The sequence below is a fragment of the Amblyomma mixtum genome, chromosome 5 (genome assembly GCF_055824585.1).
Source record: "Amblyomma mixtum isolate Tamu chromosome 5, ASM5582458v1, whole genome shotgun sequence".
Classification (NCBI taxonomy): Eukaryota; Metazoa; Arthropoda; class Arachnida; order Ixodida; family Ixodidae; genus Amblyomma; species Amblyomma mixtum.
This window is the reverse complement of record NC_143016.1, coordinates 19,434,948-19,460,781: the sequence shown is the minus strand read 5'-3', so window position 1 is coordinate 19,460,781 and position 25,834 is coordinate 19,434,948. Positions and strand designations below refer to the sequence as shown.

At 46.0% G+C, this 25,834-nt stretch overlaps 1 protein-coding gene across 1 annotated transcript; it reads right to left on the bottom strand.

The window, feature by feature from the left end:
• Positions 1–407: 407 nt before the first annotated feature.
• On the bottom strand, positions 408–21,286 carry LOC149341426 (steroid 17-alpha-hydroxylase/17,20 lyase-like). The gene is made up of 10 exons (XM_089543518.1): positions 21,163–21,286; positions 19,173–19,343; positions 16,248–16,427; positions 15,320–15,413; positions 13,865–14,020; positions 13,145–13,353; positions 11,581–11,706; positions 9,465–9,569; positions 6,841–6,972; positions 408–1,398 (listed from the first exon to the last, which is right to left on the bottom strand). Exons 2-10 carry the CDS (start codon positions 19,333–19,335, stop codon positions 1,046–1,048), a joined length of 1,518 nt encoding a protein of 505 aa, XP_089399644.1. The 5' UTR covers positions 19,336–19,343; positions 21,163–21,286; the 3' UTR covers positions 408–1,045.
• Positions 21,287–25,834: the final 4,548 nt, after the last annotated feature.

Sequence of the window (25,834 nt, the reverse complement as noted above, 5' to 3'; positions counted from 1 at the left end):
CCGGTTCCAAACTGAAGTCGCTGGGCGCTGCTTGCTGAATGCCGCCTGGGATTCGCTAATTAACTTCGCGGTTGACGTCGTGCGCGTCTCCGTCTTGCACATGCCACTGTGAATATTGAGAGAAAGAAGTAAGTCCCATTTTTGAAAAAGAGGGATTATCACATGTGTTTTCCAAAGAAGCTGATACACTGCGTGAAATATTTTAGCTGAGAGCAGACAGTCATGCATCTTCGACAGCTTCCATCAAGGGTGAAGTATGCGCCGACTATAGCGCCCTATCTGAAGAGACGCCATGCAGGGACCACTGAATTATATGGGCCGCACTTAGTAAACAGTCACACTGGGTAACGCCTCTACAAAAGCGTAAATTTTGTTAAGCCGAGCACTAAAGGAGCATTGAAAATGAGTAAAATGGATACTGTCATCGTTTTATTGTCCGAAATCTACAAGGTTGTATTCACATGACAAATCAGTAAGTAAAGCAGTACAAGGATCATAATGCTTGCAAAACGCTGCTCAATCCTCACTCCTGCGAGCACAAAAATCTCAGTAAATCTGAGCCCACATGCTAACGCATTCCCTACGCATAAATCATACTGATCGCTCGTGAATTTTTTATTCAGTCCTTCAGCGGTTACGCATTACTCTTGTTGAGGTTGTAGTTTGGGCACTTAACTAAGTCTCTACGCTGTTCATTCGACTGTGACATAAGCAGTGATCGGTTCATGCTTGACGGATGCTACTTCAGAAACTTACAACATGGTGTTGGCCAAATCCCCCTCTGCGCCACTTTCCAGCTTATTGAAGCAATTAGGCAAAACGCTCCGTTTACTCAGATCCTACGGCATCACGTGGCGGAAAGATGTGTGAAAGGTGCCTGAATCGATCATGAGGCATACACGTGTTTGATTCTTCAGCTTGTTCGATCACCTACAGCTACTTCGAAACAAGCTTCTTGAGTACCGCAGGCACATCCTTGGTGATCTGTTCGCTTTAAATGATAGCTTGCTCATCGCGCGAAGGATGAACACGCCAAATAACCGTTTTAATTCCGGCGTGTTAGCACAATGTTTTGCTTCGATGGCAGCAGAAAGAGGCTCGAACCCCCGCCGTCCATATTGACGTCCGAGGGCTTCCCGGGTGCGCTGCAGCTGAGCCTCTGCATGAGTCGCACGAGGATGTAGAACATGTCCATGTGCGCCAACTTCTCCCCGGGGCAAGTGCGGGGACCCATGCCGAAGGTGATGAGCGGCCCGAGGTCTTGACGCAGCTTTCCCGTGGCGTGGTCCAGGAATCGTTCCGGCCGGAACTCTTCAGGATCATCCCAGATCTTGGGGTCATGGTTCACGGCATAGATGTTGAACAAGATGCCTGTGTCCTTGGGTATAACCAGATTTCCTGCGAAAAAGTGAACGAGTATCGTGATTTTAACTTCTGCTATATGGAAGGATGACGTCTTCTGCTAGCTTGCTTTCAAAGAGACGCAGCGGAAGTTGGTGAAATCGATCGTGTGTTATGCGGTCCAAAGTAGCAAAATGCAAACGTGCTGAGGATAGCACTATAGGGTGACATGAAAGTCTTGTAAGCCTGTACGCGCGTATGTTTTCCCTACAGCTTTACTGTTGTGTCCCCTTATTGCTTTTGTGTGTGTGCGCCCCCGCATCCTCCTCCTAACGACCACTCGCATCCTCCTCCTAACGACCACTTGCCCTTCGTCGCACGCTGTCGCCAGATGCCCCCCCACGGTGCGCCCCCGCACCCTCCTCCTGTTCTGGGAAGCTACTCCCTCCCGTGGACGCTTCTCCGCTCCCTCCTTTTCTTCGGGCGGCCAGTTCGGCTCCTGCCTCGGTCGACGCTGGTCGCACCCTCATCGGCTTTAAATAAACGAAGTCTTAAAGTACCGTGTGCGTCTTTCGCTGCATTCAACACAGCGACCGGACACGACAGTGGCGACGAGAAAGTGGATTCGACCCGCGCTACGCAACGCTATTGACAAGCCATGGCTACGCGAGGGTTTCCCAATCAGATACCAGAGTTCAACGGCTCATCGTGGTCATCGTGGGTTGGACGCCTTCAGTTCTACTTTGAAGCTAACAACATCACAGACCCAGCCTTGAAGAGGGCCAACCTGCTGACGCTGTGCGGGGAGCAGACCTACGATACTGTCTGCGCCCTTATTCAGCCAAGCACACCAGCGGCAGTGTCTTACGACGACATCGTAAAAGCGCTGCAAAAGCACTACGACCCAAGGCCATCCGAGGTCTACAGCCGGGCTCGCTTCCAACGACGAGATCAACTGGGAGGAGAAACTGTGAGCGCCTACGTAGCCGCGCTCAAGAAGCTCGCTGCCGACTGCAATTTTGGAACGCTGTCGACAACAGCTACCGGGCAGGAGGGAGACGCAGCTTCTTCTGCTAACACCACCATGCTTCCCTTGGACGTGATGTTACGCGACAGATTTGTGTGCGGACTGAGTGACGAGTCACTGCAGCAGCGCCTGTTCGCTGAGAAGGACCTCACATTCAGCAAAGCTTACGACATCGCAGTTCGAGCGGAGAGCGCCGGTCACCAGCAGAGAGGGATTCGCCGGAACACCGAGCCGGTACACCAGACAAGCAACCAGGTGCGCAAGCCTTCTGTTGTTGTAAAATCGGTCAAAAAGGCACAACGCTGCTGGCGGTGCGACGACCAACACAACCCCCAGGGATGTCGATTCCAGTCAGCCACGTGTAATTTTTGCCACAAGCGAGGGCATATCGAAAGAGCATGCATTACGAAACGGAGACTTGCCAAGATAAAGTCACCTTCCCAGCCTAATCACAGCGTCAACGCCTCAGAGAATACGCCGCTATCTGATCTCCATGGAACAACATCAGCAACACCATCTGTGTTGTACGACCTGAACACCATGAATCTCGGCACGCGACCGAAGATTTTTACAGAAGTAAGCGTACATCACCAGCTGATTAAGTTCGAGGTGGACTCCGGCGCAGCCTGTACTCTGATCAGTGAGGACACGTTCCGAACTTCATGGCCATCTGACGCACCCGCCCTGCAACAAGACGACACGCACCTGCGAACGTGGTCAGGACAGAATCTGCCACTATTGGGCTCTGCCAACGTGCAGGTTAACTACAACGGCCAGACCCATACGCTACCTCTGCTTGTTGTGAAGGGCACAGGATCAAGCCTTCTAGGGAGAAACTGGTTTTCTCCACTAGGCGTGATGATATGCGGCATACACCAGACGCCGAGCCAGAACATGGTTGAGCAACTGCAAGAGAAATACGAAAGAGTATTCTCGGAAGAGATTCCAGGAAACGAAGGGCCCCCGGTCACACTGGAGTTGTTGGACAACGCGCAACCCAAATTTCTGAAGGCCAGGCCGGTGCCGTTTGCTCTCCGAGATTCAGTTGAAAAAGAGTTGGACAAACTGGAGCAGCAAGGTGTCATCGAGCCGACGCAGCATTCAGAATGGGCCACACCACTTGTCGTAGTTCGCAAGAAGAACGGAACCATACGCCTCTGCGGAGACTACCGGAGCACCGTCAATCTTGCGACTAAAGCGTCCTCTTACCCGCTACCGACACCTGAAGAAGTATTCAGTGTACTACGTGGCGCAAGAGTCTTCAGCACATTGGACCTCACCCAGGCGTATCAGCAGCTGAAGGTGAGCGAGTCAACTGCTGAATTATTGGCAATTAACACACTGAAAGGCTTGTACAAAGTCAAGCGACTGCCTTTTGGCGTAGCTGCAGCCCCGGCCATATTTCAAAAATTCATGGAGACAGTGCTTCAGGGCATCCCAGGAGTTTGTGTCTACCTTGACGATGTCATCATCAGTGGCACTTCCACTGAAGAGCATGCAGTGCGCCTAGAGCTCGTTCTCGAAAGGCTAGCAAACGCTAATTTGTGCATAAGCAAATCGAAGTGCTGTTTTGCGGTGCCAGAGGTGCAATTTCTGGGACACCGAATTGATGCGGAAGGCATTCACCCTACCGAGGACAAAGTGCGAGCGATCACAGAAGCACGAGCTCCAACAAACAAGCAGGAGCTACAGGCTTTTCTCGGACTCTTGACGTTCTACGACCGGTTCTTGGAACAAAGAGCTACCGTGGCCAACGACTTATACCAACTCCTTCGGAAAGATGTGACATGGACATGGTCGCCACGCCATCAGCAGTCATTCGATGCCCTGAAAGACCTGATTCGAAGATGTACAGTCCTCCGCCACTACGACGAAAGGAAGCCTCTGCTTTTGGCTTGCGACGCATCACCGTACGGAGTCGGCGCGGTTCTATCGCAAACTGACGAGCAAGGAAGGGAAGCTCCCATCGCCTTCGCCTCACGTACGTTGTCGCAAGCAGAACGCAACTACGCGCAACTTGACAAAGAAGGGCTAGCCATCGTCTACGCGGCGACACATTTTCACCAGTACATTGCCGGCCGGAAGGTGACCTTTATAACCGATCACCGACCGCTATTGGGCATTCTGGGACCACAAAGGCCTATGCCACCAACTTTGTCTCCGCGAATGACACGTTGGTGCATCAAACTCTCAGCGTACGACTACGCTCTGGTCTACCGCAATGGGAGTAAACATCAAAACGCCGATGCGCTAAGCCGTCTGCCACTAGACGCAACTGTTGACGAACCATTTCCACCAGGAGACGTTCTGATGTTCGAAGCACTGCCAGAACCTCCGCTTACAGCAGGCACAGTTGCAGCATCTACGCAGAAGTGCGCAGCTCTCCGGCTAGTTTACACAGCTGTTCAACAAGGCAACGTGCATAAACTCAAAGGGGACAACTTCGACGCTTACCGCAGGCGAGCTACAGAGTTGAGCACCCATCGCGGCTGCATCATATTTGGGTCCCGAGTTGTGATGCCGAGAGAACTACGCGCACAAGCTATGTCTCTCATCCACGCCGGACATCGGGGCATCGTTGCAATGAAAAAGTGTGCCAGAAGCTACATGTGGTGGCCTGGCATTGACAACGACATCGAAACAGTGGTGCGAGAATGCAAGCCTTGCCAGAGCAGCCGGAGCGCCCCGCCGAAAGCTCCTGTCCCAGAATGGGAAAAGCCAGACACACCATGGCACACACTGCACATTGATTTTGCAGGACCAATTGAGGGCTGCACTTTCCTTGTGGTCGTAGATGCCTACACAAAGTGGCTTGAGATAAGGCAAATGGGACAGACGACTTCGGCAGCAGTCATTGACAACCTCCGATCACTATTTGCAACGTTCGGCCTGCCGCGCAAGGTAGTGTCGGACAACGGAACACCGTTTGTGTCTGCGGAGATCCTCAAGTTTTATCGCGACAACGGGATCTCATCAGTTACATCGGCCCCCTACCACCCAGCGACAAACGGACAAGCCGAGCGCTACGTAGCCGAGCTAAAACGCGCCCTTGAAAGAGATCAGACAGGCTCGCTGCAGCGCCGCCTTGCGCGCTTTCTCTTCAAGCAGCACACGACGGTTCAGAGCACAACAGGCGAGACCCCCTCGAAAATGATGTTCGAGCGTGAAATGCGAACCCAGCTCACAGCCATCCTCCCCGAGCCAAAGGCAGAGACGTTCCGGGAAGAAAAAGCAATTCCGCGCTGCGGCACGCTTAATGAGGGGCAGCGCGTCCTCGCCCGACAGTTTCTGAAAAAGCCACGCTGGGAGGAAGCTACAATTGTCAGACGCATAGGCCTGCGCTCTTGGCTCGTCAACATACATGGCACAGTAGCACGCCGACATCTCAACCAGCTGCGTAGATTTACGACGCCGTCTGAGAGCTGTCCGCCAGCGGAGAGAACACGTGCACCATCTTCCCACATAGCCTGGCACCTCTTCCCCGAAGAAGAGACTTCGCCCAGGACAGACCTAGGAGACACAGCGAACAACAGCCAGCCTACAAGTGTTTCTCCCCCGAGCGCACAAAGCCAGCGCGCCTACACGCGTGAGCGCCGACCCCCTGCACGATACCAGGCAACTTTCTAAGGGGGAAGGAAGTGTTGTGTCCCCTTATTGCTTTTGTGTGTGTGCGCCCCCGCATCCTCCTCCTAACGACCACTCGCATCCTCCTCCTAACGACCACTTGCCCTTCGTCGCACGCTGTCGCCAGATGCCCCCCCACGGTGCGCCCCCGCACCCTCCTCCTGTTCTGGGAAGCTACTCCCTCCCGTGGACGCTTCTCCGCTCCCTCCTTTTCTTCGGGCGGCCAGTTCGGCTCCTGCCTCGGTCGACGCTGGTCGCACCCTCATCGGCTTTAAATAAACGAAGTCTTAAAGTACCGTGTGCGTCTTTCGCTGCATTCAACACAGCGACTGGACACGACATTTACCAATGAGAGATGTAATTTGGCATAACTGACGCTTCATTTTTCTATACCCAGCAATTTCGGACAAAAGTATTTTTGAACTGGAAACCGTTTATGAACGCCATCTTTTCATATAATTTAAGACTTCACTATAAAAATCAATATTTCCGCAGATCGCCCGATGGCAGACTTGTATTTTTTTCGATTAACGTTTTTGCTATCGTCAAAAACATTTCCTATTTGTTTTTTATGGCAATCTGAACTATTCGATGCGATCGCTGGAAAGATTTAAACGAAAGATTTTTATACTTGTCAGAAGAATAGACTATTGCCACCAATATTTCTATAACAACGTCCTACAATTTCCCAATTTAGAAACTTTTTGTCTGAGAATATTGGACATGCGCTATGCACATATTGCATAAAGTTATGGGCCTTTAGGCTTATAATGTTAACAGCTGCTGCTACATTTGCTCTTATACAATGTTTTCCCTTACATCACAACTAGACAGCAGTGCGTGCTTACCTAGTTTTGCGTCCGTGGAGGTATTGTGGGGCAAACCAAGAGGAGCTATAGGCCGGATGCGGAGTGTCTCCAGCAGACAGGCTACAGTGAAGGGAAGCTGGGCTCGGTCTTTGTACACCGGTGGATTGCTTCCTGGAGAAGAAGAGCGATCTGAATCGTCCGGGATTATGTCGCGTCCTCAACCATGAGACGTGATACGACAAACTCTTAGGTTACAGATGAATTATTGAGAATGAAAGTTATCGGAGGGCTCTAATAATTCACTAGCAGATTCGATTGCGAGTATTTCACCTCCTGGAACCTTTTTACTTGGACATAGTTCTTTTGATATGGGTAAAATCTTGCTTTGGCGCATTCTAAACTTAGCTGCTTTGTGCATGTTACCAACACCCTTCAGTGTCTTCGGGTTCATAAGAATCCTTCATAACGCTATGGCACAGCGTTGCATGCTGCCCAAGATGGCTGCGCAACGATGATGGCGGGGATCGAACGGCAGCGGTGTGGAGAAACTAGTGTTAGCTCTCTGCCATTCTCCTGGCTTTCATTGTACATTCATTTGTGTCCTTAGGACAGCACTCTCATGTTCAGTACGGAAGTGTATGAATACGGGCTTTAGTCACGTTGAGTCGAATAGTTTCTGTGAAGGGCCTCTTCCACTTGTGTGATGATCACTTCAATTTAAATGACGGGCTTTCCTTTTGTTTCACGCGGAAAAAAAACCTAAAGATCTGGTTCTTCCGTGTCCTCTCAAACGCCAGATTGATTCAAGTCTGGAAACGCGCCATTTATTCAAAAGATGTTGATGTCTTTTCTCTTGATTCGAGGCATATGGGCGTATGCAAACTTTTTGACTCCACAGATGGCGTTGAGACAAGGTATACACCGTAAATGGCACACTGTGTTCCAGTAACTAGGGCTGCTCAAGCTCCAAGCTGAGAGTGTGCGAAGAACAGTGTAGTCCACGCTACCGTCATTATGAAACTCTTGCCAGGATCGTGCTATATGCTGATGATGAAAGTTCTGGGAATAATATTACGCGTGTGCACACATAAGACCAAAATGCGCAGAAAATGCAATAATTTACTATACATATTTTCTCAGAAATTACCCTGTGTAAATTTCTTGCGTAAAGACGTCGCATTTCATAATGGAGAACTCCGCCAGCAGCGCTAACGGAACAGTGAAAACCAAGACCTTTCGCATACTTGGCTGGCTAAATAACAGAGCTACGCAAGCCAAAGGACACCGTTCGAAAGCTCGAACCGTGAGGACATCAAAGGCACCATTGCTGTGAGTGAAAAGAGGCACGATGTACTCTTAGAAAGCGGAATATACGGGCAGCAGTAGCAAGCACAGCGTTGTTACACGGCGGGCAGGTGCCTCCACCGCTGCGAATGCTCAGTTATGTATTTTCATCCCCATAAAAATAGCGGTCCTGCTAGAGCTGTGCGCCACAGAGTAAACGAATGTTGTATTAAATCTATGATAGCCTTATAAAAGCCGCCAAGCTTTAACTACAACACAAAAAAACGTAAATGTACACGACTTCTTTTGGGACTGCCACACTGCGAGTTCAACAAGGCTTGCACACGTTTCAACCAATCCAGCACATTGCTCTATGAGTGTAGCCAGCTACTGTAATAAAATTAGGATGTGGACCTTACCACTAGTTCTATAAAATAGAAATTTCAGTAGTGTTATGCAAACAATTTCCTGTAATACAAGAAATATCATATGCCGCCTGAGCGAGCTGACATTCGTAGCACTTCTTTAAGCGTTGAAGCCGCTAGCGGTTGCCTTCTCCTCAAGCCAAACAACGCCTGGACTTTCATGGCCAACAAAAGTTTCAAAGGACCCTTATACAGGTGTCCCAACTAAACGTAACCATGCTTTTAGAAACAAGGAGTGTATTGGCCCCTTGAAACCAACTTAGATCTGTTGGGAGTCGTCTGGCGTAGTTTGCAGTCTTTTTTTCTTGTTATCCAAGCTTTACTTCTTAGTCTAGACAAATTACCTAACATTTTAATTATTGGCTGCAGCAACACAGTGTCAATACAGAAATTGTAGATCGTCTTGAAAAACAGCCGACTGAAATGTCTGCATCAAGCTATTGCTTACGTAAAGCAGCCTTTTTACCGGGTTTAAAACATAACTTGCACTATATAAAAAAAAAAGTTCCACGTGACAACGGTGCCAGTTTAACGTCCGGAGACGCGTTTCAGGGAATAAAATCAGCTCTTTTCCGGAGCGCTGTCCCGGTGAGGCCTAGCGTGCGCACTGAGGCAGAGTTGTGAGCCAGCAGCTAGTCATGTGATGGCTTTCTCTGAAGGCCAATAAATAAAGGTACGTAAATCGTACCTTAGTGGAAATAGCGCTGCTAGCCGTTTCTCGATACGAACTACAACACCTGCATAGATACTTTGTTCCTGAAGGCAATAACTAAAATGTTAGCGAATTAATATTTATTAATAATTAACTTTGAAGAATGAAAAACTACTGCAGGCTAGGCCACGCCAATTTGAGCTACCCGCAGCTGGTAAACACCACCATTTTTTTTTAAAGATTGGTTTCATTCAGCTGGAACACCTGAACATGAAAAGAGATCGCAGAAAAAGTGTTCTTGCCGATGTGATCGTTGATTTCTTTCTGAATCTTCTCTTGAATCCTCGGCTCTTTGGCCATCCTCAGAAACAACCACTGGAGTTCCCCAGCCGAAGTGTCCGTGGCAGCTTGAGTGCAAAAAAAAAAAAAAAAAGATGCGGCATCTGTTCATATCCAACATTCTCGAACGAAAATTTTGAATATTGACCATATAGTAAGAGTATGGAAATATTGAAGGTAAGGATCAATTATTCTGCTGTGCAACAATATCGTTCTTTTAACATGTTTCAATCGACCGCATCGAGCAGTTGACAGTGCCATCGAAAACCAAATGGGGAACCTTTTGACGATAGCAAAAACGCTTATAGCAAAACAAATTCAAGACTGCCTTCGGTTGGTCCGCGTATATACCGGGTGTTTTTTCTAGAAGGTCCAAAATTTTTTAAAAAAGGTAAATTGCTTTACATTTATTTTAGCACTGGGGCTATACTAGAGGCTACGGCGGGCGCCAGGCAAGAGGAAAACTGCTTTAATTAGTTCGCTCATTAACTAAATATGTTAATGAAGTTTTCTAATTTTTATGTTAGGGGTTATGTTGTATTCGCAGAATCGGAGAGTGTCCTCCAAACAGTCCAACCGAGAAAAAACAATTTCAATTAAAAATTTTTCATGCACGGTACGAGGCACGAAAAAGTCACCCTGGTAGGCATCTTCACACTGCAACTCAGCGGCGGGGAGCGCCTCTGACGTAGTTCGCTCCGCCCTGCGCTTTGCGTCACACGGCGGCTGATATCACCTGAAGCCCGGACGGGCGGCCTGCGCTATCGCTGCTTGTTTCGATTCGCTCCGCGGCCACACGGAATGCCGCGTTGGAACAAAAACGCACTGACACAAAGCGCAGGGCGGAGCGAGCTACGTCACAGGCGCTCACAGATGCTGTGTTACAGTGTGAAGCTGCCTACCAGGGTGACTTTTTCTCGCTTCGTAATGCGCGCAAAAAATTTTTTTCATGAAATTTTTTTTTCTTGGCTGGACTGCTTGGAAGACGATCTCCAATTCTGCTAATACAACCTATCCCCTAAAATAAAGATTATAAAAGTTAATTAACGTATTCAGTTAATCAGCGAACTAATTAAAGTAGTTTGCCTCTTACCTGGCGTCCGCCGTAGCCCTCAGTATAGCCCCAGGGTTAAAATAAACCTAAAGGAATTTACCTTTCTTTAAAAATTTTGGACCTTCTAAAAAAAAAACACCCGCTGTTGATCGTTATACTGAAATCTTATATAAAAAAATTGCGGTCACAAACTGTTTCCCGCTCAAGAGTGCTTTTGTCCAGAACTGTTGGGTATGTATATCGAACATCATAGCGAGTGCACATGGATAGGTTAGGCAAACTGATTTCTTTCCGTGCCTTTCATCTGAGGCACTCTTGCATATAGGTTTCCTACTTCCCATACGCGCTCTATACTGCACGTTGTTGTGCTCGTAAGGTGAATCTATCAATTATTTATATTCGAAACTGAAGCTGAAAACTAAGATGTTTGTGGTTCATGTAATATAACTGAGAATAAAAATAGGCTCTGCTTGCTATATTTAGTACTGCAGTGCCACCGATTCTGCACATGCGAGGAATTTGAAGAACCTTGAGAGCAGCCCAAGAGGAGGCATCAGGCGTCTCACTGTCACGGCAGTCATCACGCTACTCTCTGCGACTTGCCACCCCACCTGAGGCCATAAATGTGGCCACTCTGCTTCCCGTATCACTGTGCGCCACAGTACGTCAACTGAAAGAATGCATGCTGCGTGTTTTTAACTTACGTCTCGCTTAAATTTAAAGTGTTTGATCGCAACTAAGACTTCCATCCCGTCCAAATTCTGTACGTCTTAGCGGGTTAATATGCAATGTAATTTGAACACATGACCATAGTCAAGTTTCCTGAGATATCCAATGGCTGCATTTTACTCGAATTTCATTAGCAATATGCAACATTGCATTTTTCTTTGCAGGTTTGCAAATAACCTTGCATGTCTTCAAACTTTCGCGATGCCCTGGGTGAACTAAGCGTTCAATAAAAAAAAAAGAATAACAGTGTTCGTAGAAGAACTTGATAGAGTATGTGATAAGAAGCCGCTACGTACCTCCAAAGATATTTAGCACAACTTGTACCATGTTGCCTTTGGTCAGGTGTTCAGCGTCGCCTTTCTCCTCCTGAATAGCTTCTTCTCTAGCAGCAAGCATGGCGTGTGTGAAGTTCTCCGTCTTACCTAAGCGAAGAGAAGAGCACGACATAAAATACAGCAAGTCAATACAGCACGGCAGAAACTCTTAAGTCAACTTATGTCCACGATCAAGCCAGTTTTCTATTAAGTGAAATCCTCTAGTGTGGTGCTTTTAGTACTAAGAACTACCAGTAATTTACAGAGGCTGCACCGGCCACTTACGTGACCTGACAACATATAGCTTTTTACTAGAAATATTTATTCGTTTACGAACCTTACTACATGAGTCCACTGAATGAGAACACATAGAATTCGGGTGGTGGAGAGGGAGCGCTGTGTTCTGGACACAATTTTTCAGTGCAGGAGAGCGCCATGGTTCACACAGGATGATTAACGCTTGAATGAGCATATCTGAAGAACTACGCACATTCATCTAGTCTTTTACCAGTCAGACATCATTAGCTAGGAGCCAAGTTGCGATGACCGTACTTTGTTATTCAGCGCAGAAATACAGAAACTGGATACATCTGATCAATGCACCTGTTCGGCTACAGTTCGTGAAGCGTCGTTCAAGGTAAAATATCGAGAGGTCTGATTATTGAAAAAACCTTGAGTCAAGACATTGCTCAGTAGCTTCAATAACTTCAGTGACTAGGAGCGCCGTAGATAGGCTGCGTAGGGGAGTTTATTGGCCGTTTTGAAGGAACTTTAACAGGCGTCAATTGCAACTTAACGCTTCGTCGCTCATGCTTCACTCTGTTGTAACTATTTAAAGATGCTGAAACTCCCAAGTGAACACAATGAATACCGCCCCATCCGCAGGCTCTCTTTCGACAAACATACAATGTAGATATAATTACAGATGAAACGAATCATAACAAACTTATTACACCCACTTTCCCACCTATGCCCTACATCCGGGCATGTCTTGCTCCACTCTATGCCTTCAGAGGCCGGCGGCTGTAGTGGGCCACTCGGCAGGACCAGATTTATCGGTACTTTTAAGGGTCATTTGGGAAGGAAGAGGTACCATGTACCATTGCACACATGGTACCATGTGCGCAATGCATTTAAAACTTTATTCGCTTCGAAGTAGGGGTACGTTTTGGTTTTAAACAGGAAATTTTCAGATTAAAAATGCACCCCCTCTCCTCACTCCTCGCCTTCTTCATTGTTAAATTCACCTCTACCACTCGGTGTGCCCAGTTTTCGAACGAGCAGCGCCCAGTTGAAGATTATACAGCCGATGCAGATGCTCTGGCGGCGCTGGATAACCTTGAGGCCGAATATTCAGCAAGACCAGTGGACAAGGCCCAGCCTTTTCTGAATCAGAGTGCAAGGACCGAGACTGTGTTCACTAAAAGGTTCATTACTTGCGCCTTCTCCTGTTGTCTCGCGAGCACGCTTTCCTGAAAGGCGTTTCTCGGATCCTTTATACGGGCAGAAGAAGCCGCAAAGTGAACGCTAGTAATCATGAGCATACCTGGGACGTAGGTGGCTTCAGCTTTGGTGAAAAGCCTGTCAACGACTTCTCTGAATTCACGAAACATGGCTTCCACCTTCTTCTCTCTACTGCGGTACAGAATAGCCAGCCACGGGGCGATGTCGCTTGGAAGGCCATTGGGCGCAACCTCGAGGAACTCACGGTCGATCTCTTCCAGACGACGAATCTCATTGCTCTCACCGTCCAGCCTGCGAAACGGACTCGTCGCTGTAGATTAAGTGGCCACGAAATTGAAATACAAATACAAGCAGTGCGCGCTAACGTAGGTGCAAAAAAAATAAAAGAGAAACTTGCATTGTAATATTTGTTTAGTATTGTGCTTCATTTTGCACTGCGAAGAAGTCATGCAGAAAGAAATGGCAGCGTACTGAAATAATGTTATAAATCATGAGTGGCAATTGGTCTGCTTGGTTTACGATTCAGCTTTGCCTCGAAATTACTAGGAAAAGTACGTAACATAATTCAGCGTTGTCCCACAAATTAGTAATTTTGCTAATCAATTTAGTTGCCCGTAAATTTGCAGCCGGATGCGACGAATTCTTACACGATGGTCCACTCAGATTTGAGGGAAGATGAAACGTGCTAATCTGAAAGCGAGCCATTTATAAAAGATATCGCGACATATTTGCGAAACTTTTCTGGAAGAAAATAAAGAGAGCAATCTTCATCATCAGTTCTACAGATGATTGCTGCTCCAACCTTGTGCCGTAGACTGAGACCCCTATCACGTTGTAGAGCATGCGGAAAAACGGCGTTCTTGAATCGATGAGCTGTGGTCCATGCGGCAAGGAGTCCACGTAGTCGTCAACAACGTTTGTACATAGTTTCTCCAGGGAATCGCTGACGGCGTACTTTCTGCAATGATATGAAGCACGAGAGATTATGTTGTATCTGCAGCCGAAAAGTACGCAGCGTCGGCAGGCAGCTACAATTTCGAAAAAGAGTAATAGAACCAGATTAACACGTAAAACATGCCAGATTTTCTTTGTTCCATGGGCTCCGTTCTATTACTTTTGCACTGCGATGCGAAGGATTGCGGTTTCGTTCTCGAGCCCCATGAATTCAACGAGAAATGCGGAAAAAGGCAGTGGTGGTGCCTATCCATGTTTGTACAGCCAAATTTCACCTCATAAAATATAAACTGAAGTGGAGACTGTCGGATGTTTTTTTTTTCATTCCAATATTTTTCTAAGGCCAGATAGCGCAAGTAGAATGAGGAGAGGGTAGCTTTAAGCACTAACACTATGCACTCTCTTGTTTTTCTATCAGTGATTGGAACTTTCTCGGCATTACATGATGTTCTCTGCTATTCCTAACTAGAAGTTTTCTGTTCCCAAGCCGAGGTACCAAATTCGCGTCCGGATTTTATTCGCCGGTTTTATGGTTATTTCCTTGCTTTCAACTATGGTCGAAACACATTTCTTGTGTTATTCTTTCTTCAGGGGGGATGACAAACTATGTCTGTACCTAGAAATGTATTAAAAGTGTGTATTAAACAATGTATTGAACGTATTAAAGACGAAAAAGAGCGCAAACCTTGTTTGTCAAATGCAGACCCTACAGAAAAAGCAAGAACCGTATCGCAAGAGACAAAAAGAAGCCCAAATATTCTTAGATCTTGGGGACCTCTGTGGTAGTACATCTTTCCTGGCGTTTTCGGGCAAAGATCCGGCGTACTTGTAAGGGGTAAAAGGGTAATTACCTTCGGTTTTCGGCTTGCGCATCACACCTGTTTCGATTAGTCACGCAACAAGCCATGTATATATATATATGTGAATTTCTGCAAATAAATCAGTTGTAAATTAGCGCTGCGTGTGTTCTCATCTGTCCACTCCCTCGTCCCTTGCATTGCTTCATCAAACAAGTATTAAACTTGGCGCAGCATTATATATAAAAGAAAAGGTGAAAGAAATCACTGTCACACTGCATATTCCTAAGAGAAGCTCAGATGCAAGCAGTTAAAGAGCAGCTGCTTATTTTTTGCCAACGCATTTGTGCTTGTGGACGTCGTCAAAATGTATCTGAAAAATTAGGTTTTAAGGAAAGAAACAGCCCAGTTAACTTTCTCACTTCTCGGTGGTCACCTCAATCGCACCGTAAGGGTAAGGAAGAGCAGTGAAAGAAGAAAGAGAGGAGATGCCGTAGTGCACTCGCCTGACGGCAAGGAGAGCGACTTTTCGAAGCGCCTTCCATCGTGGGTTGTAATCCTCGAAGAAGATGTCATGGTTTCCTTGAAGCTGCAGGTCACCTGCAAGGTGAAGGCGGTAAAGTCATCCCTGGGATACACTGGTTTAAGCGCAAGAGAAGTTTTTTGAACTGTTAAGAGGGGAGTAGATGGTTTGCTTCATGGGTTTAACCTCCCAAAGTGACTCAGGCTGTGAGAGACGCCGTAGTGGAGGGCTCTGGAAATTTCGACCACCTGGGGTTCTTTAATGTGCACTGACATCGCACAGTACACGGGCCTCTAGAATTTCTCCTCCAAAGAAATTCAACCGCCGCGGCCGGGATCGAACCCGCGTCTTTCGGGTCAGCAGCCAAGCACCATAACCACTTAGCCACCGCGGCGGCAAGAGGGGAGGGGAGTAGAATAGCCGTTGTTAGGAGCTTAAAAAAATTATGAGCATAATGAAATAAGTATGATAAAGATTCGGAAATCGTAAGAGGGACTCAGCTATTCAGTCTGGAGTGTACCAGCGACAACTGCGGGGTCATTCCGCAATTTTAACCAGTGTGCTGAGGGACGTCAGTGCACGGTTAAGAATCCCCGGCGGTCGAAATTATCCGGAGCCCTCCACTACAGTGTTGCTCATAGCCGGATTCTCTCTGGGACTAGGACAGCTGGTATGTTGCATGAATTTTTTTGAATCTTGAAAACATCGTTTCCAATTGAATTATTAAAAGCATAGATTGATTATTTGAAAGAGCAAAACAGCGTTCTACTTTCACGAGACGTAGGACCTGCCTGTAAGAACAGCGCACCAATTGCATGCTTTTTTTTCTCTTGACGCTCAGATCTTCTAATGGGGAAATCACATATGGGAATATTTACACACAAACATAGATATTAGTTTTGGACACTCACCCATCTTGGTCTGGAAGCGTCCAGCAAACTCGTGCCTGCGCTCGAGAAAAGCCTCTCGTATGGCGTTGTGGCTGTTGAGTATCACCATTGGCTTCTCTGCCATCCACAGTGTGAAAACGTCGCCGTATACTTTCGCCCATTCGGTTGCTTTAAAGTGGAGGTCGTTCACGTTCCGAAGGGCTTCGTGGTGCACGACGAGGCGTATGACGAGCAAAGAAGAGATGTTACGAGCAGAGGTTACTCTACTGATTATTAGATCAACAGCAGGGGTGCTTTACCTTACACGCAGCAAAAACTGCCGTCAGCAAAACGCCACATAATTTGCAATCTGTGCATTTGCAACCTCTGATTTGCAAGCACTGATGCGGCGCTTCCCCAGTGTTGGAACTGGAGAAACGCACTGATTGAATAATTCTCCTCAAACCAAGAAATAATTCAGCACAAGCCGCTGCATGTGCTAAACATCTGGAGACATTCATTTTTACGGATCTTTGCTGCGTTAAAGAAATTTTTGCCTCTTTAGGAGGTGTGCTAAACTATACCCAGCGTTCACATCAGCTGCAGACAAAACAGGCGGCCCGTTTTTCTCAATTGCAGGATGCGAGCTTCGCTGTACCTTACAGTCAATGGCGGCAATCTACGCGTCATGTGATGAATTTCGGGCGGGCGGCGTCTGACCTAAGCGAAACATGGCTTCCTTAAATAAATAAATAAATAAATAAATAAATAAATAAATAAATAAATAAATAAATAAATAAATAAATAAATAAATAAATAAATAAATAAATAAATAAATAAATAAATAAATAAATCAGATTTATTTGCCATCAAAGATCTTTGAGGCGGGGAGAAAAGGCCTCAATGTGCAGGTTTGACGTAGCGTTACCGTTCTCTATAGAAGCTTCATTATGCATACAATCTAAAATTACGCAACGATAAAGCACACGTTATGCCTGTCGACATGTTTATAACAGATAACTGGGGTGTGTTTTAGATATACTCTTTACCAAAGCAATAATAGGGACATAATCATAAAGCATTCAAATTGAGAGGAAAGCACCATACCAAGGATAAACTTCGTAAAAACACAGATAAAGAAATGCACTCTAGGATAAAACAAAATACTCCATATTAATGCTATTTTTAGATTATGCACATAAAATGAAATGTGTCGTACAATTTTATTTATGGTGTATGACTGCTGGTTAGAATTAGCGGCAAATTAGAGGAAAGCATTTCTCTGCCATAGTTATTTTCATCCGGGGTGAAAACTAGTGATCTGTAAAACGCGTCCTATACGGAGGTTCTTAACACACTAGCCTGGACAACTTAGTATAAAGCACTATGCCTTTATTAAGGATGATGCGTACCTTTTATGCAAAAGACAGTGTAGAAATGCGTAATAGTCAGGTTTTGGTATGTGCATCAAGAGGGACGTTTTGAATTATAGGAACTAATTTTTTGTAGTACTGATGTTTTGTAATAATTGAAACGTTCGTTGTGACCCAGACTAAGGGGCACTAATTAATAACACTTGAAAATAATGAATCATACATGAGTTTTTCTTGCTTTGTTGTAAAAAGTACCTAAATTTTGATAGGATACATACTACAGTTGAAATTTTAGCAGCTATCATATGGGTTTGAATAGCCAATGGTACTGTCGCCTAAAATATAATACATGGACTATTTACCGTAGGAGAAATGTGTATTTTTGATGAAATAATGATTTAATCAGCTCAGAAACGTACTTATTTCGGGTCTCGAGAGCACAGCTTTTGTTTCAATTATGTTGATATTCATTATAAAGGGGCAAGTGCTGTAAAGAACGCAGGCCTCTTCTAGCATCTACTTCATGGTTCGACGCACATATCGCACTAAAAAGGGGCTAGTGCTATTAGTGTATATGAAAAAAAGCCGTGTTAGGGCCAATATTTGCAGAATCATTAATATAAATAAATATGCTTAAGCCACAACATAACTACTTGCAATACAAGGCAATATCGTGGAATATCAGCAATCTTAAGTGCTTAAAGAAAATATGAAAGCTCAGGAAAGAGGAATAAAATAGATATCACTCTGAGCTCACCTCTGCAGGTTTAAATATTTCGTTCTCTTTTTTCACACTATGCTTTCGTGTGATATTTATCGCGTCTACTGCCTTGATACATCTGATATTACAGAGCATAAACTTTGTCGCATTTCTTATGCTCTTCGACAAAAGCATTTAGTGTTGCTTTCTGTTTGCCGCCGCGTAACGCAGATGGTTTCGTTATTTTTGAAAAACAATGCGGCTCCTCTCGGATTTAGGACGATTAAAAACAGTATAGCTTCTTATGTTTGTCACAGCCAGCTATAGGAAAGGAATTGAAAGGTATTGAATGAACGTGGGTGGCGCTGATGAACACTCTCAAGGTTAGGTTACTTGTAAACACAAATACCCCCGAAAGCAGAAGATTTGACAGCCGTCGCCGTAGCTCAGAGGTAGAGCACCGGACGCGTAATTCGGAGGTCGTGGGTTCGGATCCCACCGGCGGCATGTGGTTGTTTTTTCTTCTGCTTTTCTAATCAATTAGCTTTAAGCGATAACATATTCAGTAATATTCTAAATTGATCAACACCAGAAAATAAATAAATAAATTAAATATCCCCTGTGCCCCTTGGTTTCTGTGGGTGTTGGCTTCTTTCATATTAAGAACGGGATGTTTTTATGCAGAGCATTAAGCTTGGCCACACTTTATTCTTTTTGCGGATTCGTCACCAGTTTATTGATGAAAAATGCAATTAGCTTTCTCGAAAGTTGCATAATTGCTTTTGAACCTTAATTCTCTAGGAAAAGGAACTCTTGAAGCCTCAGTTAGTTTTTTTTTGTGATATATAAGAGGTAGGAAGGAATCACGTGCTTTTAGCAGCGAGTCGAAATTACCTAGGAGGTTTCCGACAAGTGGCAGTGGGAACGGTCCTCTGGGGTACTTGGACACCTTGTGGTAGAAGCGCCCCAACACATACGTCACGGCGAAGACAACTGCCGTGGTGATCCATCGCCAGTGCCAGAGAAACAAGGCGATACTCTCGAACAGAATACTCATGGCGGCGTCTGCGGGAATTGGGTGGGCCGGAGGGGTGGAGAGACGGATGTGCGTTGTAGCAGTTACGTCAACGGTGTACTGAAACTTCAGGTTCAAGGAAACAGGATGAGAGGTATGTACAGAGGGCAAAACGCATGTCTAGAACACGCTCTTAGCGTGTTTCGGGCGTAACACGCGATAACTAGCGATAAGATTTGGTTAAAAATGGTCTGGATGTAAACATGTGCTGTTAAACTCATAGAATTTCATCGTAATTTTTTGCTTTCTTGCTCGCAACGGCTTTGGGAGCTCTGGAACACACAGTTTGGTTGTTCTAGGCATGCGTTTTGCCCTCTGTACAGGTATAAGGTCAAGTAGCCTTGATGAAAAAGCACATTAGCTAATGCGTACTGTGTTAACTATGCACATAATACCGGAGAATGCAGTTTTGAGGGCAGATATAAAATAATGAGGAAGATGTAGAAATTGAGCGTGTTTTATAAAGCGAAGTCTTCAAGGTGGTGTGGAAATCCTTGCTGTCTAGTTGGAGCATCCTAGTGACGCTAGTCTTAGATAATGAGTTCTGAGTTCTTACGGACAACGCTGCACGTGTGGCCTCTTTGCACTGCTGTTTTCTCTTACGAAACTAAGAGGGACTGGACTACATTACTGCCTCGAGTATGAAAAAAAAACATTAAAATTCTTAATTAGAAAGAACTGTACCGCCGCTAGAAGAGCAACTACAAGTGAGAAAAGAAACTGCTAGCTTATCGTACAGCAAAACGACGCAAAAGGAAAGTCTGACAAGTGGGCGCGGTAGAAATAACGACGATAATATAGGGTTCAAGGAAAGTGCCAACACAACTTTCGTCTTGGTCTCTTTTAGTGCGCTGTGCTGGCTTCGCACTTGTTCCCGTGCTGGGTACCTTCATCTAGTCCATGCTGTAAAGTTTATTGCAGCTCGTTTCGAATTCTTAGTAAGTACGAAAGCTGAAAGATAACGAAAGAGGAAACGCTGCGCAGCGACAGAGTTCTAGCCCGGGTAAATGGCAACCCGGGCTAGAACTGTACTTGAGACTGACTGTACTTGAAGGAAATGCTCGATTTCAGCATTTTAGAGTAATTCGTCCGAGGATGACACGTTGTGCAGTGTTGTCACTATAGCTTCTATTTAAAAGATTGCCCTTCATGAAGACCGTGTAAGCGTACTTGCCGTAATAGCAGAAATCGAATGATGTACGCTTAAGTGAGAGTTGGATAACATGCTGAATTTTCTTTCTGTTATCGCTTTAAATGCATTTCTCAAGCAGCCACACGGGAGTCAGTGCGTGCCCGAACTTCCCTAATTTTGAACTGATTGTTTGCAATGGCACAGACAGCCTGAAGCTAAGAATGCCATCACTGCGGCACAGTTTCATTAAGTGAACTATTCGTATGCGGTGGACGTTACAGGCTTCAACAACAGACAAACTAGCAGGCACCGAAGCTATGACCTTAAGCGATATTTACGACAGGCAAATGAATCGCAACAAAGCCGCTGCGCTACTGCATCGTACTATGTGGCGCAAAGCGCTGGAATAGGTTGCGTTTACCTACTAATTTATCGTCTGAATTTACTTACAACTTTAACATCATTAGGACTGAACGCAAAAAAAGAAAGAAATTCTGTTAAAGGCGGACCTGAAAACTGTTTTCGTTTTGTGATGAAGACGAGCAGAAAGCAGGTAAAAGCCCTTTCAGCAACGTTCAGCATGCACTCAAAACAAACAAAATAAACAGGTGCGGCTATAGGTTGCTAAACGACTCATAGCTTGACGGTGATAGATGCGAGCCGCTGCTGACGCCTACCTTTGGAAAGCTTCAGTTCCGAGTGAAGAAACGTCCAGCTGGTGTTGGCACGACTGTGCTCGCAAAACAATAATTGTCCATATCAGCAGGCAGGTCACACGTCAAGTACCAAGATACGCAATCTTCGCGTCGTCTGCCCTTTGCGAAACCTCAAGTTCGTGCGAAACACAAGAGCCCATAAGACCTATGATCCACCTTAACGGCATGACGTAGTGTGGCGTTTGTGGCACACTGAACTGCATTTTTTCCCTAGCTCCGCTAGACGAATTAACCTTTCCAGTAAATATATCTATCGTCTTACTTTTTCCTTCCCTGCTGTCATGTTTTCTATCTTATTGCAAATTTTTATGAGGCTATAAAAAAGAACCGTATTCCGTAACTGAATCTATAAATGATCTCCTGGATTGACCTCCCTGTCGCGTCCATATCAAAATTTTGTCGTAGCTCAGATCGAAACAGCATGTTCCAATACTGCAATCGCTCGCATGACGTCTTCCATGGCTAGAAAGAAAATCCAGGCTTGCATATTAACTTTCTCTATGCGTTCTAAACCCTGCAGCGGCGTGCAGCTGAACTTACAATACAGCAGCAACGCAAGAAATCTTTTTGCACGTGACAGTCATGATTACGAAGTTGCATCCTCTGCACGGTAAAAAGTTTGTCGGCGGAGAAAATAGTTTGCTGATTTAAAAGACTATATAAGAGAGCCTACAAACGCTCAGAATTTCAGAATTGATCAGGACGGCGCCAAATTAGGACTCGGTGTTGCTAACTTCTCCATAATAAAGGAGGTGAAATCCCTGTTTCTGATTAGAGTACAGAAAACACAAGAAAAATGTGTGTAAGAACATTACTGGAAATAGTTTGAGCGTGTAATTTCAGGCTACTCCTGAAGCAAGAAGGTACACAAAAAACGCGGATGGATGGATGAGGAGGAAGAGGAGAGACTTTAATGGATAATCGAGAGGTCTGCCTGGTTATAGACCTGGCATGCTACTCCAGATGAGGATGAAAGAAGAGGGTGAAAGAGAGAGAGAAAGAAAGAAAGAAAAAAAAAGGTGACATCAAACATACTCAACACTCACGCACTTTCACACACACAATGATTATCAAAGTATGTCCACTAAAACCGTGTCCCTTAGATGACTATCAAAGTATGCCCACTAAACCCGTGTCCCTTAGAAAAACTAAGAAAGCTTTTGTCCCTCGCTCAGCCGAAGTCGCATCAGTCCAGGGTCCAAGGACATGCTCCAGGTGCACGGGGTCGTCCTGACGAAGTCCTAAAGCACCTAACAGTGCCTTGCGATGAGTATTTAAGATTTGGCAGTGGCAGATCAAGTGTTGGATATCTTCGCGCACACCACATGTAGGGCACAGAGGGCTGCTTGATACGCCAATTTTATAAAGACAGAATTTAGTAAAGGCAAGGTCCAGACGAATTCGATGCAGGCAATTACAGTCACGTCTATTTAAATTCCGGGGCATGCGGAATTTACAAACGGGTCGATGCGAAAGAGGGGTCTGTATTGACGCCGCGGATCACACCACAAAGAGCGTTGCGTTTGCCAGGCTTTAGTAGCGAGAAGTCTCGCGCCATCACTACGAGAAAAGGGTATCGGTAGAAACAAGGAGGTGTCGCCATACGCCGATCTTGCTGCACCGTCAGCACGATCATTGCCTGCGAGGCCACAGTGAGCGGGTAACCACTGAAGCACAACACGTGACGTAACTCACAGGCCTCGGTGTAACCTATTCAAGTCATCGACGATTTGCTCTTGAAGGCTTCCTGGTGAATTTATCGCCTGTAGTGCAGCGCGAGAGTCACTGAAGATAACCCACGCTGTTGGAGGTTGTTGTAGAATGTAAGTAAATGCAACACGCAGAGCAGCCAGCTCGGTAGCAGTAGTCGAGGTGCGGTGACTGAGTATCGCTGTAATTGGGGTGCACGTTGACGGAATCCAGACGCCAATCGCAGATGATAAGGACGTTACAGAGCCATCAGTGTAGATGTGACGGTGCGCATTGTAGCAACTATGAATGTGCTCAAGCGCAAAGTATTTAAGTGCAGGATTGGGGGTATCTGTTTTTTTTTTAATGCCAGGGATTGTGATCTTAATTTGCCATGCTGCATACCTCCAAGGTGCGGTGGAGGTTGTGACAGGACGCTGGTACTGTGATGGGAGAATGTTAGAAATATCCTCCATGCAGTAGTCAGCGAGTGGGTGGTTTGGTACACGAGCCACAAACCGCACCTGGGCACGAAGGAGCTCCTGGGTTAAGAGCACTGATGCCGATAGACGTCTGCTCTCAGCTAGAGTACCCATTGTGGAGGTGTTTTTGGAAAGGCCCAGACAGATTCACAAGGCTTTAGCTTGCATGGCTTCAAGGATTTTAATATTAGTTTGCGAAATACCCTCCAGAGCTGGGAGACTGTAGCGCAGAAGGCCTTCACAGAGCGCTCCATACAGTCGAAGTAATGATGGTGGAGAACAGCCTCTTCTGCTGATGGAGAGCATACGAAAAATAGAGGCGTAAGAGCAGAGCTTGACTTTCATCTGTTGCACATGTGGGGACCATGACAGTGACCTGTCAAACATTACCCCCAGAAATTTATGGGTTGTGACATATGGTATTGGAGTACCAGCAACTTTCAGCACGTAGCGCGAAAGATCACGTCTTGAAAATGCAATTGCTGAGCTTTTATCGGACGACATGGCGAGACCGCGCTTGTTTAAGAATGATTCAATGCATCCTATTGTCCTCTGCAGACGGGCATGCACAATGCGCCTATTGCGTCCGGAACACCATATACAGATGTCATCTGCATAAAGGGAGATTTCAACTGTCGGTGGCAAGCATTTTTCCAAGCCAACAAGTGAGAGATTGAAAAGGGTGGGACTTAGTATACCACCCTGAGGTACTCCGCGAGATATTTGATGCGGAGCTGTGTTACCTTCACTTGTTGACATAAAAATCGATCTTTCGTGAAGATAGTGACGCAGCCAGTTATAAATGCGTCCGGTAATGCCAATTGATTGTAAAGCTGAGTGAATTGCCTCATGTGTGACATTGTCGAATGCTCCCTTCACGTCAAGAAATACTGCAATGGTCATAGACCGCACTGCTTTGCTACGTTTGACACAATTGGCAAGGGCAATAACATTGTCAATGCTGCTGCGTCCTTTTCGAAAACCAGACATGGTCGGAGGATAAATTTTCCTGTTCGTCAGGCCCCAGGTTAAACGGGAGTGAACCATTTTCTCCATCAACTTCCCGACGCAACTTAGAAGGGCTATATGACGATAGGCGTTTAAGTCAGTTGACGGTTTTCCAGGCTTGAGGATGGGTATGACACGCGCACGCTTCCAACACATTTCAAGGCGGCCGAACTCCCAGGAGGTGTTATAAACTGCGAGGAGTTGAACCTTGGCGCTAGTTGTCAGGTGAGAGAGGGTAGTGTAGCTTATGCCATCTGGTCCAGGGCAGGATCTTTTATTTGTAGTTGCCAGAGCCGCATAAAGTTCATCCATAGTGAACGGTTCGTCAAAGAGGGTGGTGTTAGGTGAAGAGATAAAGCTTGCGGAGATAGTGGCACCGATACGGCTGATGAACGAGCAATTATCTTAGAACAGAAAGCCTCCGCTGCGTCGAGACGAGAAATATTCGCATTCAGAGCTACGCACTCAAAAGGATTTAATGGCGCCGGCTGACTACTGAGGCTGCGCACAATGCTCCAAATCTTCGAAAGAGGCTTTCTGGGATCAAGCTTTGCGCAGAAAGATCGCCATTCCCGTCTTTCGAGTTTGTCCAAATGCGCTGAACATGTTTCTGTGCACGCCTAGCAACGCTCATGTCTTCTCTGTTATTGGTCCTGCGTGCTCGTCTTTCTGCTCTGCGGCGAATTGCTCGAAGTCGCTCATATTCAGCATCTACACTTGAGTACACTGTTGGTATGGTTATAACTTTAGTGCTGGTCGTTTTAGCACGTGCTACAGCATCAATAAAGTTTTCATAATCAAGGTGGGAGAGCTCCAATTTCTCTACCGTGTCAGAGAAAACATCCCAATTCGTGTAGCGTACCTTACGCCGCTCGGAACTTAAAAAAGCACCACCAACATTAATGTACGTAGGTAGGTGATCGCTGCCATGAGTTTCTATGTCTACATTCCAAGTTGCTGAAGACGACAGATGCGCAGAAATCATAGAAATGTCAAGGGCACTGGACCTTGCACCTTGATAAAACGTTGCGAGGCCGTTGTTGAGGAAAGTTAAATTGTTGCACTGTGCAAAATCAAATAACTGTTGTCCTCTGGCTGTTGATCTGGTGCCTCCCCAAGCAGGATGGTGTGCATTGAAGTCGCCCGTTATGATGTGTGGTGCAGGAGTACTGCGTACTATATCCTGAAGGCGGTCAACGTCAAATGTGACACGCGGGGGTACGTAACCAACGATCACTGTGAATGACATGTTCATTATCTTGACGGTGGCTGCAACATATTCATTCCGTGAGTCGGCAGGTATCGGATGTGGGATGGAGGTGACGTCTTTCCGAACAGCTAAAAGAACTCTGCTGATGTCAGTGCCGGTCATCGAGTTCTGAACGGTATAGCCTGAAAGACGAATGGTAGTACGCAGACGAGATTCTGAAATGGCAACGATCGGGAAACTGTGT

Coding starts and splice junctions, on each gene's coding strand:
- LOC149341426 (XM_089543518.1), bottom strand. CDS start 19,335: ATGAGTATTCTGTTCGAGAGTATCGCCTTGTTTCTCTGGCACTGGCGA. Junction 16,428..19,172: donor ACTTGTCGGAAACCTCCTAG/GTAATTTCGACT, acceptor TGCACCACGAAG/CCCTTCGGAACGTGAACGAC. Junction 1,399..6,840: donor CTCCACGGACGCAAAACTAG/GTAAGCACGCAC, acceptor ACTTTTTCGCAG/GAAATCTGGTTATACCCAAG.